Genomic DNA, 12,127 nt, shown 5'->3' with positions numbered 1-12,127 from the left:
GACGACCGTTTACTCCCCCTTCACATTCACACCCTCACCGCCCTCTGGGTACTCCTCAATCTTCCTCTCGAACCTCGCCTCAATCGCCTTGAGCACCTGCTCGTCCCTCTCAGTCGACACGAACGAGACCGAGACACCCTTGGTACCGAAGCGACCGGCACGACCCACGCGATGGAGGTAGGTGTCGGCGGCCTGGGCGAGAGAGTCTTTGTCGCTGGCGCCTGGGTTCTGCGGGGAGTCGGGCATATCGTAATTGATGGCGACGTTGATGCGCTCGATGTCGATACCACGGCCGAAGACGTCCGTGCTGACGCAGACACGGTGGACGAAGTTCTTGAAGTCGGTGTAGCGCTTGATGCTGTGCAGTCATTAGCATTACATTGAGTCGTTAATCGTGAAATGCAAACTTACCGTTCCTCCTGGCTGACACCAGAGTGGACAGCGACACTTGGGAAGTGGCACTCGCGAAGCAGACGGTCGAGCTCGGTCGCGCGCACGGTGCTCTTGACGAAGACGATGACCTGGTTGTAGTTGAGCTGGTCCAGGATGTCGTTAAGACGACGATTCTTCTCAGCCTCTCCGAGCTTTACGTAGTACTGCTGCAGACCGTGGAGAGTGAGCTTGGTCTCGTCGTCGACGTAGATCTCAAGCGGGTTCTGCATGAACTTCTTGCAGACGGGGCGGGTGGCGGGCGAGAGGGTGGCCGAAAACATCATAACCTGCTTCTGGGTTGGCGTGGCGCGGAAGATCTCCTGCACGTCACGGCGCATGTCTGTACGAACCATTAGCATGTGGAAGCAATCGCTGAGTCAGCTCCAAGTATACCGATCTGATCCAGCATCTTGTCACACTCATCCAGAACGAATCGCTGCACACTGCCCAGCCTGAGCTTCTTCTCGCGGACTAGGGCGTTCAAACGTCCAGGAGTGGCGACGATGACGTGCGGGTGGGTTTCCTTGTTTGCGAGCAACTTCTCGTTCTCCTTGATGTCGGTACCGCCGTAGAAGACAGACGTCTTGACCTCCGGCATGTATTTGCTGAACCGCTGGTACTCGTTGCGAATCTGGAAGGCGAGCTCACGGGTGTGGCACATGACGAGGACAGAACATTCTCCGGCGACTGGCTCGATCTGCTGAAGCGTGCTAAGAACGAAGACGGCCGTCTTTCCGAGACCGGACTTGGCCTGACAGAGTACGTCGGTGCCGAGGATGGCTTGCGGGATGCAGACTTGCTGGACTGTGGGTTCGAGAATGTTAGAGTTCGTCCCAAAGCGTGTAGAGGTGTGCAAGCAAGTCGAAGCGAAGCGATGCGATATGCGAGAAGCGTCCGTCAGTTCAGTTGCCGCGTCCTCCTAGCATCATCAACCCAAGTCAATTGTCCACCCAGGCAATGCGCTCAAGCATAAAGCTACAAATACAGCCTTTCAGTCATGCCTACAGAAGGCCAGTGATTCTTCCAGCACAAGGCCGTCAGCGTCTCCAAGCCAGGGCGCTCGCGCAAGTCACTTCTGCCGTATGAAGGGTTGGTACCTCGTCATGCATCAAGTGTGCAGATCTCTCGCTCTTTCGCTTCCGCGATGACCACCGTTGGGCGTCATGAGCGTGCGCCCGTAGCTTTGACCAGAGCGCGTAGGACAGGCCGACTTTCGAGTATTGCTTCGCTCGCCCATAGATGACTTTGATGACCGCTTTCTTTCTTCGCGCATGATACTTATATTGCTCGCTTTGTGACGCTTGACGGACGCTCCTCGCTTTCGCATATCGCAGTTCGAAGGGTTCTTCGGTGGGTGTACGCAGTGTGATGTGGAGATGACAACTAACCCTCAGATGGATGTTCGAACCCGCAGTCTGTGATCGCCTTCAGGAGCTCCGGCTTGAGCAGGAAATCCCGGAAGGAGGTCGAGTGAATGCCGACGTAGGAGCCCTTGCCCTTCTCAGCGCCCGCTCCGGTCACGGTGAGGTCACCTTTCTTCGCGTCGCCGTTGGTCGCGCCCGCTGCTCCATTCGCGTCGGCGCCATCGGTGGGCTGGATCTCATCGTCGGAGTAGTCGATCAACTCTTCTTCGGCCGACATGGTGACGGTGGTCGCGAGGCTGTGGGTAGGTGAAGTGAGCGACTAGCCGCGGTGTATTTCGTGTTCTCGATATGGACCAGCGGTGAGATTGTGTCACCAGGTGTTTGTGATGTTGTGAAAATGGTTCTGGCGAGGGAGACGTGGGTGTGGTGTGCAGAGGTTGGAAGCTGAAGTTTGCGAGCGAGCGTTGTTGCTTGTGATGCGTGCACGGGCCAAAACGGCCGAAGCCGTGCTCATTGCCGACCAATCAGCGTTCCCTCACATCTTCGCAGAGCACATGCGCTTGACAGTCACCCAGTCTTCTCTGAGATCCAAACGGTCCTGAAAAGGTCACATCACTATCATCGGTACATGTGAGCGGTCCTGGTCTGCGAGAATATCCATTTCACACAGCTCACTCTGACCTAGTTGGCCCCTTCTACTGTCGGCGGCTTTATTAAGTAACAGACAGTGGAAGTGGGCCACCTGGAGATATCTGGAAGTCTTCTGCGAGACGAGGTTGTGGTCAAAAAGGCCACATCACTCTCGTCAGCGGGCAGTCATTGTCTGTGAGAAGGTCTCTTCCACGGCGTATTCTGACCTGGTGGCCGATTTCACTGTCTGCCGCTTGCACACATCGTACGACTTGATGAACCTTGGTGATGACGAGGTGACAGTACGAAGGAAAATTGAGCAATGGGTAAAGACAAGTCCAAGGCCGGCGTGCCCAACAAGCATATCCACGCAAGAATCTCCTACCTGCAACAGGCGGCGACATATCTCACGACCCAGGAGCAGCAGACTTCGACTACAAGCGGACGAGTATTACCGAGTGCAAAGTCTGAAGGAAGTAGCAATGAACGCTCAACAGACAGTCTTGCCAGTCTAGCCCAGCCGGCGCCAGCACCAGGTCTACCCAAGTACCTCTCAAACCACCTGATGCAAGTCGCTCGCAAAACGCAGATACGGCTACATACGAACGTGAAGCACAGCATTTGCAAGCAATGTGGCACCATCCTGATCGATGGCGAAACTGCCACAAAATCCATGGAGAACCATTCAAAGCAAGGCAGGAAGCCGCACGCAGATGTCTTGGTCCTCGAGTGTGGGTCGTGCAGTGCGCAGCGGAGGTTTCCAGTGGGAGCTCAAAGGCAGAAAAAGAAGTCTGAACGCCCTCAGAGGGAAGAAAAGAATAATGCTGCGATGAGTGCTACGGAGATCGTGGCAAAGGAGGCTGGTTGACACGAGATGATCAATTCTTTGACGTTTGGCCTAACTCGTCGAACCAAAAGCCCTTCCCAATCTCGTCGTCATTCTCGATCACAAAGCTGGAGCAGCCGGTGTATCTCGCCTTCCCGCTGATCTTCACCTTGACAGCATTGATGCCGCCTCCCACATCCTCTGTGTCAATAACTTCACCGACAAACGCTCCCTCTCCACCGTGAGCGATCGAAAGCGGGCTATGGTATGTTCGCGGCTCGTTCATCCCGACCTTCCCAGCTCCAAAAGCCAGTGCCACTCTTGCCTGCACTCCGGAGCCAGTGGGACTTCTATCGACCTGTTGGTTCGCGAAAAAGCAGAGTCCTAGGTCTGCGTTCGGCGGCAGGCCAGCTTCTGCAGAGGGTCTGTTGCAGGGGCTTGTCACGATGGTGCCGTACAGCTCTTGTTTGGCTGGATAATCCGGATGCAGCAGCCTCGTCAGGCGTGGGAACGCATCCTCATACCGGTTGAAGTCTTCTTTGAACAGCCGCGTGGCGTTGCTAAGGGCAGCAAGCGTGGACGGAGTGATGCTCTCCAGCACGTCCGTCACGAAACCCAGTTCTTTGGCCGACACAACGATATAGAAAGCACCTCCGTAAGCGGCATCATACCAGACCTTCGAGCGATCTCCCAGCTCTGGCCATCGCAGAGACGGTTCGCTGATGTCAGTACACATGCTCGAGTGCGCCTCCCAACTTGGTACGGAGTCGTACGAGGTCATCCGACTCATGTCAGTCTTCCAAGTATCCTCGCTGGTGAGCGTCACCGGCACTTTAGCAGCAACCAGCCCGCAGGGAACATGGAGGTCGACTGCCATTTCCCCCGTTTTCGGGTCATAGATCAAGTCCTTCCCCTGGTCCAGGACGAACAACTTCTTGTCGCTGCTACCAGCTTGATCAACAATCAAGCGAGCCAGAGCGAGCGTAGCATGTCCACACATGGTGCTATAGCCGTCGTTGGTAAGGAACAAAACTCCCACGTGAGCTTTGCCACTTTCTGTCAACTCGGTCCGCCGGCACAGAACTGCTCCGTACATCTCACGGTGGCCTCTGGGCTCGCATATCAGGGCTCTACGGATGTGGTCGTGGTGGGCAATGGCTTCCTCGCGTTGTTGGAGGAGCTTGCCGCTTCGAGAGTCAGAAAGAGATCGTGGTTGTCAAATAGTTGATACATCGTACGGAAGTTCTGGATAGCCTGAATATACAATCCTTGTGGGCTCACCACTCGTATGCATTTCCACTGTCTTGATCTCTGTGCCGCAGCATTGGCTCATGAATGAGGGAACTTCAACGGAGTGCAGTTCGTCTGGTACGCCATCTTTACGTGAGGAGCTCGGAAAGCGTCTGTTGCGGCTCATCTCTGCGCTTCCGCGTACTATTTCAGATGAGTTTGCTTCTTACCGTGCCAAAGGAGGACTGAATTGAAGCGATGAATTCAATCAAGTGAAGTTGAAGGGCGGACGATGGGGAGAGAATTGAGTTTCGGCTGCACGTTTATCCGTGCCGATCGCGCTAGCGCCCACCGTCAACTTCGAATATGGCTTCAGGTTGACGACCTCGAACTTCAGAATTGCTCATCGACAACAGCACAACCGACAAGATGTACGAACACAACATTCGCTTATGGAAGTATGGAAGTGCTAACATGCGACCAGGCTGATCCCCAAGGAAGACCGCAAGAAGATCCACGAGTACCTCTTCCGCGAGGGCGTGCTCGTCGCGAAGAAGGACTTCAACCTGCCCAAGCATGGCGAGATTGACACCAAGAACCTCTACGTGAGTGCGCGCAGATATCATACCAGTTTCAACATCCTAACAGCTTTATTCCAGGTCGTCAAAGCCTGCCAATCTCTCACCTCCCGCGGCTACCTCAAGACCCAGTTCTCGTGGCAGTGGTACTACTACACCCTGACCCCCGAAGGCCTCGACTACCTCCGCGACTGGCTCCACCTTCCCGCCGAGATCGTCCCGCAAACCCACGTCAAGCAGCAGCGCTCGCACGCACCACCGCGTGGCATGATGGGAGGAGACGACCGCGGTGAGCGCCGTGGTGGAGGACGCGGCGGCCCACGTGGAGACCGTGAGGGTGGCTACCGTCGCCGTGAAGAAGGTGACAAGGAGAGCGGAATGGGCGCGGACCGTCCGTTCAGGCCTGGCTTCAACCGTGAGGGTGGTGGTGATCGTGGTGGAATCGGTCGTGGCCGGGGCGCCGCACCTCCGTCCTAGGATGGCGCTGGTGACGACGGCTGGGGCGAATCGTGACTGCTACGTCCGCATCAAGCTGAGAAAGGAGGGGAGAACGAGATGATGACAGATTCCATTCGTCTGCTGCGCTGAGACTTGGCTACATGCCAATGTGTAAGTAAGACAAACCAAGTCTGGAATGAAACTGCTTTCCAAAATCGTGACGTCTCACAATCGTCCAAATTCTCCACATGAATAGATGCCGGTACAAGCTCGTACATGTCATCACTGATATCTACCTCTGCCCCCTCAGCCGATCATACCTTAGCACCGCTCCCATCAACACATTCGCCCCATCGCCACACTGATCCGGACTTGAGTACTCCGCGGGATTATGACTCACTCCATCCCTACAAGGCACAAAAATCATGCTGGTCGGGCAATGCTTATTCGTGTACACGGAGTCGTGTCCCGCACCACTCGTCATCAGCTTGCCCCAAGCACCAATGCCCTTTCCATTCACTTCTCCCCCTCCGCACAAGTCCGAACCAGCCTGCTGAACGCACGAGATGCAATCGTCGTGGAAGTGTGTGGCTGGGCTGACGAAGTCTGTCACCCACTCGACGCTGCATTGACGGTCAGATGGGTGGCAGAGATCATTAACACCGTAAGCATTCTCGCCTGCCGCTATAGCTTCGAAAGCTTGTCGGCAGTCTTTCTCAACCGCCTCGACGGTCTCGTCGAGTGGTGCGCGGATGTCGAGCGAGAATTTCACGAAGCCAGGCACAGTATTCGTGGAGCCAGGCTTCAGGCCCAAAATTCCGGTCGAAGCAAGAGCTTTGTGCCGCGTAGCGATCTTATGCGAAGCCAGAATCATCTTGGCCGAAGTAAGCAAAGCATCAGCACGATGCTGGAACGAAGTGGCCCCAGTATGCGAGTCCCGGCCTCGAACGGTGACCGTAAACCACTTGTACGCTTGCACGCCTTGCACGACACCAACGCGTCTGTTCTCAGCTTCTAGGATCGGGCCTTGTTCGATATGCAGTTCAAAGTGCGCAGCCATGGGCGTTGACTTGTAGCTCGCTGGTACCTTGCCCAAGTAGCCGATTCGTTCGAGCTCGCTTTTCATCGTTGCGGTGTCGTTGGATGGAATGACGGATTTGAGATTATGTGCTTTCTCGAGCGGTACGCTGCCGGCCCAAACACCGGATGAGACCATGGACATTGGAAAGCGGGCACCTTCCTCGTTTGTCCAGTTGACTACGCCCACTGGGTAGTTGGTCTCGATCCAGTTGTCGTTCAATGTCCGCAGCATTTCGACCGCGGCAGTGACTCCTAGGATGCCATCGTATCGGCCGCCTGTGGGTTGGGTATCGAGATGGCTGCCGGCGTAAGTTGGTGGCTCGTCGTTGGAGAGCCCGGGTCTGATGGCGAACTGGTTTCCCATCTGGTCTGTGTGCACTTTACATCCTAACGAAGTCGTAGTCTCGGCGAACCAGTCGCGAGCTTGCTTGTCGGTATCCGAGAGGGAAAGGCGAGACATGCCTGTCTCTGTGGGACCGCTGTTTGAGCAGGTCAGACTTGCTCGAGAACAGCATTGATTGTGGACAAGCCTACTCGCCCCATGGCTCGCCTTTGCCCCATTCACAGGTCGTGTGTATGTCGTTCATCAATCGATCTTGATTGATCTTGATGCTGGCCAACTGCTCATGGCTCATCTCTGAGACGGTCAACGCTGGCCGAGGCGTGGAAGAGAAGCATCTTTGCGGAATCCATTGAGTGCTCAATGAACCCAGCACTCTTGCCTCCCACGGTGTGGTGATCTTCGACCTAAAGGACCGATGTAGCGCTCGTAGCAACATCACGAAAAATAGCGTTGTGTTCACATCTAAATGGATGGATGGATGGATGGAGACGAAGTGCCTTGAGAGTTCGCCGAAAGTCGCCACGGCACTCGCCGACCAGAAAGATCTCACATCTCGGCCGTGATGACTCGCCACTGCTCTTCATCTTCAAAAGCATGACCAATTCGTAATAAAAGGTCCACGGGGCCATTGCAAAGGCGGAAGACCGTGAAAATCGAAACTCTGACAAGATGGACAACCCAGCGATGACCGTGCCCGCAAGCGCACGACTCCGATCAAGCCCATCATCAACAAGCAAGACTGGAAGCAATGGAACAGCCCCCAAACCCTCGAATCCTCAGATGGAAGCCCGGCAACCTGAAGAAAAAGTCCAAACTGTCACGAAGTACGAAAAAGGCTGGCGCCGCATCGTCCGCAACTTCTCCCCTTCCTGGTTCTCAATCACCATGGGCACAGGTGTTGTCTCGATGATCCTGCACACCATCCCCTGGACGGCATCATGACTCTACTACCTCAGCATCATCTTCTTCGTGCTGAACGTCTGCCTCTTCGCCGCAGCCTTCTCCATCTCCATCCTTCGCTACACCATCTGGCCCGAGATCTGGGGCGTCATGATCCTGGACCCAAACAACAGCCTCTTCCTCGGCACCGTTCCCATGGGCTTCGCAACAATCATCAACATGTGGATAGCCGTCTGCGTGCCCGCCTGGGGAGCATGGTCCGCCTACTTCGCCTGGGCGCTCTGGATGCTCGATTCCATCGCCGCAATCTCAGTAACCGTCAGCCTAGGCGTCCTCCTCATGTCCGAAAGCCACCAGCGCTCCCTCGACACCATCACAGCCGCCCAACTCCTCCCCATCGCCGCCACAATCGTGAGCAGCAGCACCGGCTCGCAAGTCGCAGAAGTCCTTCCAGACCCGCAACACGCCCTCGGCACTATCATCGCCTCGTACGTGATGTGGGGTCTCAGCGTCCCCATGGCCTTTGCAGTCATGGTCATCTACTTCCAACGCCTCGCCCTGCACAAGCTCCCAGCGCGCGAAGTCATCGTCTCCGCCTTCCTACCTCTCGGGCCCCTGGGTCTAGGCGGCTACACGATCCTGAACCTCGGACGTCAAGCTCGCCAAACATTCCCCGTCACCAACACCCTCGACCCCATGGCCGGGCTCTTCGCATACCACCTCGGCTTCTTCGTAGCTCTGATAATGTGGTCCTGGGGCCTGCTCTGGTTCGCCTTCGCGCTGGCGGCGATTCATCAGGCGTCGCCTGGTCTCCCGTTTAATAACGGATGGTGGGGTTTTACCTTCCCGCTGGGCGTATACAGTATTAGTACCGTTAATATTGGTCTTGAGCTGCCGTCGCGCTTCTTTCGTGTCCTGGGGACGGTGTTCGGGACGGCGGTGATTTTGCTGTGGATTGTTATTGCTGCGAGGACGGCGAAGGGGGCGTGGCAGGGTACCTTGTTCGTGGCGCCTTGTTTGGCGAATTTGGAGCCGAAGTATAAGGTGCCTCCGGAGAGCAGTGAAGAGGATGAGAAGAGCGAGCTGGCTGCTGTAGAGAGTACGGGTAGTGAGGAGACGCATCGTGGGACGCCGCCAGATATCGACATGGAGCCGGAGCGTGTTCCCACGAACCGTTGAAAAAACCATATCAGGTCCAGCAGGTATTTTAGAAGTTTTGATCCGTCTACGAAGACGTTACGAGATTTTGACATCCAGAGTCCAACAACACCGCGCCATGCCAAAACCTCAATTCGCATTTCCAACTCGATTCCCAACCTTCACCAAACGCCGCGATTCCAACATCAAGCCATACCAACGTCATGACCAAACACCATAACACCACCATCCATCTGCCGAGCTCATCTCACCTAACCATCGCCCTGCCCTTCTTCGCCAAAAACGGACTCGGACAATCCACAGCCATCGGATCCCACTTCGCCGGACTCGGCGGCAAATCCGGCCTGTTCCCCATCACACCCCCATCTGCCATCTCATCATCATCAAAAGCGTCAAAGTCGTGCGGAAGCAAGTTGGGTGTCGAGCGCGCTTGCTGCAGTTCCACCAGCGTGCGCCCCTTGGTCGGCGAGAGCTGCATGTTGTTCTTGTGCGCCGCTTTGACGAGGTTGCCTTGCTTGGTCATGAGACCGCTGGGTGCTGCGGGTGGGGGCGGGGCTTTGCGGGAGGGTGTGAGTGCTTTGGGGTCTTTGGGCGCAGTGCGCTTTGGTGAGGCGCTGACGACCGGGACGGCGGAGTTGGTTCGGGTATGGGAGGAAGGGGGGCGGTTTTCTTTGTCGGGGCTCTTGGGACGGCCGCCGAAGGGGTTGTGACGCGGGGCGGCGGCGCGCTGTTGCATGTTGACTGGCATAGTCTGCTGTCGCGTCAGGCTAGGACGGGACATAGGCTTGAGCTGGGGTCGGGCGCCGAAGGCTTTGAAGGGGTCGCCGCCAGCTGCATGGTTGGATAGGCCAGACGATGGGCGGCTTGGGGAGTCATCGATCGGTGGGAGGAGGTCGGGATCGTCGTCGAGGCCGTCGGAGTCATAGTCGTCCGCGAACGATCCTTGTCCTTTCGCGCCTGATTGAGCCTCACCCTGAACGTGTGGACGCAGGTTGCCTTCCTTGAAGATGTTGCGACGCAGTGCTGCACCACCAGACAGACGATCCTGACCGTTCTTTCGAGGCGACAGACTCAACCCCTTGATGCTCATCGGCGCAGCTTGAGGCTGAGGCATGGGCGACGCTCCGGCCATGTGCACATCCATCGGCGATTCGGTGTTGATGCCTTTTTGGTTGCAGTTGGCGTATGTTTGAGCGCGGCCGAATGTCGCCCGTGGTACCCTCTTTGGCGGCTGCTTCGTGCGTGCTGCAAGTGGCGAAGTCTCATCGATTTGCTCATCCTGAATCGACAAGCTCGTAAGATCTGTGTCTAGAGCAGAATCTTCAAGACCCTCAACGATCGATGACATGTCCGTCTCATTCGTGTTCGTGGCAGTCGTTGCAAAGCTGGCGGCCTTGCCCGGCGGAGGCGTACTGGACCTCACGTGCGTGCTGTCGCCATTTTGCTGGAGCCCGTGGCTTGCTGGGAGGGATGCCAGGTGAAGGCTCAACTTGTCTTCTGCCCGCTTCTCGACAGTGGCATCGAACTGCTTCAGCAACTCTGCCTTCTTCGCCTCGACTTGCTCGTGCACGCGCTGATCGATGGCCAGAGTCGCGCGCGTGTGCCACTCCATCTCCAGATGCTTCTCGCGATCCCTCAGCTTCCGTACCTCTGCCTGCAACTCCTGGATCTGCTTGTGCGCCTGTGCCAACTGTTGTCGCGCATCGTGATCCTTTTCGAATTTCAATCGCGTCCGGGCAAGCTTGATGTTCGCGATGTTCAGCAACTGCGCTGTGTCCGGCCGCGACAGTGGGTTCGTCTTGAGACACCATGAAATCACGTCGCCCAGCTCGCGGCTGTACTGTGGAGGAAGCGGCTTTGTCCTGCCACTGCGAATCTTGAGGATGAGATCGACGTGGTTCTTCGCATCGAATGGGACGCATCGCGTGGCGAGCTCGTAGATGATGCACCCCAAGCTCCAGATGTCGGAGTGGTGGCTGTAACGCTCTGCTTGGCAAATCTCGGGCGACATGTAAAAGGGTGTGCCGACGTATGTGGAAGCGAAGTCGTGGGAGGCGATGATCTTGGAAAGGCCAAAGTCGCCCAGCTTGACTGAGTTGTTCTCACCGAGAAATACTATCGATGGTCAGCAACTTCAAGCACAGCTCCCAAACTGGTAGTCTGGCTTACCATTCTCGGGCTTCAGATCACGATGCAAGATCATGCGATAACCCTCCTTCGTCTGATATGCCGCCGTCTTGCCTTCTTCACCAACCATCGGCGGGTCCTCTCCATAGTGACAGCGGTACAGTGCGCTGACCAGCTGCGCGAATATCGCCCACACAAACTCCTCATCCGCATACTGATTCCTCGTCTTCAAGTTCTTGACGTAGCCTCCCAAATCCCCATTCCCGCAATACTCCATATACAGATGCAGGTCATGGCTGGTCTTGAGGTGTTCGCGGTGGTAGTATTGAACGATGTTGGTATGTCGTAGGGATTCCAGGATCTTGAGCTCGGCGTGCAGTTGGTTGCGCTCTTTGTCGGACATGCGCGAGTAGGATATCTCCTTGCGACATAAGATCTGCCCGTTCGCCCTCGCGCGTACTTTGCGTATGATGCCGAAGGATCCTTGTCCTGTATAGAAGACATATGTCTTAACGATCCGTCCTTGTCATTGCCCCAAACCATTGAAGACAGAAACGCTGCAATGAAGTAAACATGTGACTTACCAATCTTCTCCAGTACCTCATACTTCTCATCCTCCTTCTCCGCCATGCTTGCGGTGCTGAAGATGAGCGATAGTAGTTGTGACTTTCTGCTATCTCATCAAAGACTGTTCGAGTGTTGTAGCAGTCTGCTGTTTGGGGTCGTCTCTTCGACGAGGCGCTGTTAGTGCTGTCGCCGTGACAATGTCATTCCTAAGAGCGTAAACGAAAGAGTGAGTGCAAGTGTAGGGTATACCCAAGTAACGAGGTACTCCAAGTGAGAGTGTGGGTAGTAAGATGCTGCAGATGCAAGGTACCATGCGGTAATTGAAGCTGCAGCTCTTCGTTCTTACTGGCATCAACAGTTGTTGCCCGGTGGCCTTGCCCAGCAACCCGCACTCGCCGCTGCACGTGCAAAGTCTAATATCCAGCCTTCGGACCCTCCCGTAGTGGCAATTCAG

At 55.9% G+C, this 12,127-nt stretch overlaps 6 protein-coding genes across 6 annotated transcripts; 2 read left to right on the top strand and 4 right to left on the bottom strand.

The window, feature by feature from the left end:
* Positions 1-9: 9 nt before the first annotated feature.
* On the bottom strand, positions 10-2,073 carry SUB2 (Suppressor of the cold-sensitive snRNP biogenesis mutant brr1-1; the record flags this gene model as incomplete). Its single annotated transcript, XM_064797397.1, has 4 exons — positions 10-358; positions 412-772; positions 826-1,236; positions 1,821-2,073. 4 exons carry the CDS (start codon positions 2,071-2,073, stop codon positions 10-12), a joined length of 1,374 nt encoding a protein of 457 aa, XP_064663631.1.
* A 1,231-nt stretch (positions 2,074-3,304) lies between these two features.
* Positions 3,305-4,546, bottom strand: LTR77_000128 (uncharacterized protein; the record flags this gene model as incomplete). Its single annotated transcript, XM_064797396.1, has 2 exons — positions 3,305-4,439; positions 4,491-4,546. 2 exons carry the CDS (start codon positions 4,544-4,546, stop codon positions 3,305-3,307), a joined length of 1,191 nt encoding a protein of 396 aa, XP_064663630.1.
* A 365-nt stretch (positions 4,547-4,911) lies between these two features.
* LTR77_000127 (uncharacterized protein) lies at positions 4,912-5,537 on the top strand (the record flags this gene model as incomplete). The annotated part of the gene is made up of 3 exons (XM_064797395.1): positions 4,912-4,940; positions 4,967-5,087; positions 5,142-5,537. 3 exons carry the CDS (start codon positions 4,912-4,914, stop codon positions 5,535-5,537), a joined length of 546 nt encoding a protein of 181 aa, XP_064663629.1.
* Positions 5,538-5,790: 253 nt separating this feature from the next.
* Positions 5,791-7,213, bottom strand: LTR77_000126 (uncharacterized protein; the record flags this gene model as incomplete). Its single annotated transcript, XM_064797394.1, has 2 exons — positions 5,791-7,057; positions 7,113-7,213. 2 exons carry the CDS (start codon positions 7,211-7,213, stop codon positions 5,791-5,793), a joined length of 1,368 nt encoding a protein of 455 aa, XP_064663628.1.
* Positions 7,214-7,590: 377 nt separating this feature from the next.
* Positions 7,591-9,000, top strand: SSU1_1 (Plasma membrane sulfite pump involved in sulfite metabolism; the record flags this gene model as incomplete). The annotated part of the gene is made up of 2 exons (XM_064797393.1): positions 7,591-7,745; positions 7,878-9,000. The coding sequence occupies 2 exons, from the start codon at positions 7,591-7,593 to the stop codon at positions 8,998-9,000; spliced, it is 1,278 nt and encodes a 425-aa protein (XP_064663627.1).
* A 226-nt stretch (positions 9,001-9,226) lies between these two features.
* On the bottom strand, positions 9,227-11,736 carry KIN3 (G2-specific serine/threonine protein kinase; the record flags this gene model as incomplete). The annotated part of the gene is made up of 3 exons (XM_064797392.1): positions 9,227-11,094; positions 11,149-11,595; positions 11,691-11,736. 3 exons carry the CDS (start codon positions 11,734-11,736, stop codon positions 9,227-9,229), a joined length of 2,361 nt encoding a protein of 786 aa, XP_064663626.1.
* Positions 11,737-12,127: the final 391 nt, after the last annotated feature.

This window comes from Saxophila tyrrhenica, assembly GCF_035928015.1.
Source record: "Saxophila tyrrhenica strain CCFEE 5935 chromosome Unknown scaffold_1, whole genome shotgun sequence".
In the NCBI taxonomy this organism is placed as follows: Eukaryota; Fungi; Ascomycota; class Dothideomycetes; order Mycosphaerellales; family Extremaceae; genus Saxophila; species Saxophila tyrrhenica.
Note: the sequence above shows the minus strand (reverse complement) of the source record. Positions and strands in the feature narration are given on the sequence as shown.